This window comes from Oryzias melastigma, linkage group LG15 (assembly GCF_002922805.2).
Source record: "Oryzias melastigma strain HK-1 linkage group LG15, ASM292280v2, whole genome shotgun sequence".
Taxonomy (NCBI): Eukaryota; Metazoa; Chordata; class Actinopteri; order Beloniformes; family Adrianichthyidae; genus Oryzias; species Oryzias melastigma.
Genome location: NC_050526.1, coordinates 29,965,260 through 29,966,715, shown reverse-complemented (window position 1 = coordinate 29,966,715; position 1,456 = coordinate 29,965,260). Strand labels below are relative to the sequence as shown.

Below are 1,456 nucleotides of genomic sequence, written 5' to 3'. Positions count from 1 at the left end.
CACAATGCTGTCTCCTTAAGCACCTCCAAAAGGGGGCAGAGGTACCTGGGTACTGAAGATCAGAATCTTTCTAAATGCTTCTCCATCCTGGGGGGCCGCGGCTCGGCCCTCTGTGGGCGGGGCCACGGCTCGGCCCTCTGTGGGCGGGGCCACGGCCCGGCCCTCTGTGGGCGGGGCAGAAGCAGATTCGGAGTCTCGCTCTGTGGGCTTCAGCGAAGCGTCAGTGAGACGATCCCTGCAGGATTTTGCTGAGTCATCACCACAGACTGGAGCCAGGCCTGGGGGGCGGGCTGGTCGGGGGGGTTCATCAGGCGGCTGACCGGTTCCGGTGGAACCAGCCTCTGGATGTTCCTGCAGGAGGGGGGCCTCGGCAGAGACGGCCGTGTGGTTCTGCTGTGCGTCTGGCTGCCGCTCTGCCGGGAATCGAACCTCTTCCATTCCACGAGAGGCACAGCGGCCCTCCTTCTCCACTGCAGGAGGGGGGGTGCAGGGGGCCACGGGTCTCCTGCTGCCCCCCCCCTCTCCACCGTCAGGACTGGAAAAGTTCTCAAAGGAATGGATCTTCTGTTTGATGGACATGCGGGTTGGGGGGGGTGCAGCCCGCCCCCCAAAGGACTTCAGCTCTTCATCCCTCATCTTCCTCAGACTCTGGGAAAACCATGTGGGTTTGGGTGCCACTGGGGGGCCCTTCTTTGGTTCAGAGAGTTTGGGGGCCTCGTCTCCATCTCCAGAGGTTGGACAAAGTGAGGGGGGGCCGTTCCGTTCCAGGAGGTTCTCCGGATCCGTCATGGCAGCAGAGATGCTGTGGGGGCTCTGTCTTCCAGGCTGGCTGGGGGGTTCTTCTGGGGGGGTGTCGGGCAGGAGGACCCGGGGGTTCTGCAGAGATCCGAGGACGTCTGAAGGAGCTGCAGAGGAAACAGCAGAGTCTGACTGACATGTGACGGGGGGGCTAACAGCTTCATACGGGGGGGCCACAGGAACCCTGGCTCTGTGGTTACTGAGCCCCCCTTACCAGAATGAGTAGAGTCTGAGTCCGGGGGGGCAGAGAGGAACAAAGAACCTCAGCCCCCCCACAGGAAGTCCAGCATGGACACCAGCTCAGAAATGTGCTGGAAGGGAGGCGTGGCCTCACAGCAGGTGAGTTTACCTGTGAGCTGCAGCTGGAGGGAGAACTCTCCGTCTGGATGAGAGGACGACTCGGCGCCGCGCCTCGCCGCGTCTGCTCTTCCTGCTGCTTCCTGTCACACAAACAGGAAGTGACACGTCAGCCTCAGGCGTGCACGCCGCTTCTGCAGAGAACTCGCACGTGCACACTCCTCTGACAATGTGGGGGCGACACTGGCACTGGGTACTGACTGAAATGTGAGAAGGGGATCTTGGGGGGGGGCACAGGTGCAGTAGCACCCCCCCACGCCCCCTCCCCGCGCTTGGAGGAAGTGACAAAAGCTCAAAACTT

At 62.3% G+C, this 1,456-nt stretch overlaps 1 protein-coding gene across 1 annotated transcript in view; it reads right to left on the bottom strand.

Annotated features, from left to right (window-relative positions):
• The window catches only part of il16 (interleukin 16), a 26,645-nt gene that overhangs the window by 4,897 nt on the left and 20,292 nt on the right, over nucleotides 1-1,456 (bottom strand). The window contains exons 17-18 of the mRNA XM_036215617.1: nucleotides 1,148-1,238; nucleotides 22-905 (exon numbers count right to left, since the gene is read on the bottom strand). Coding sequence (XP_036071510.1) covers nucleotides 22-905; nucleotides 1,148-1,238 — 975 coding nt within the window. The remainder of the gene's footprint in view (nucleotides 1-21; nucleotides 906-1,147; nucleotides 1,239-1,456) is intronic.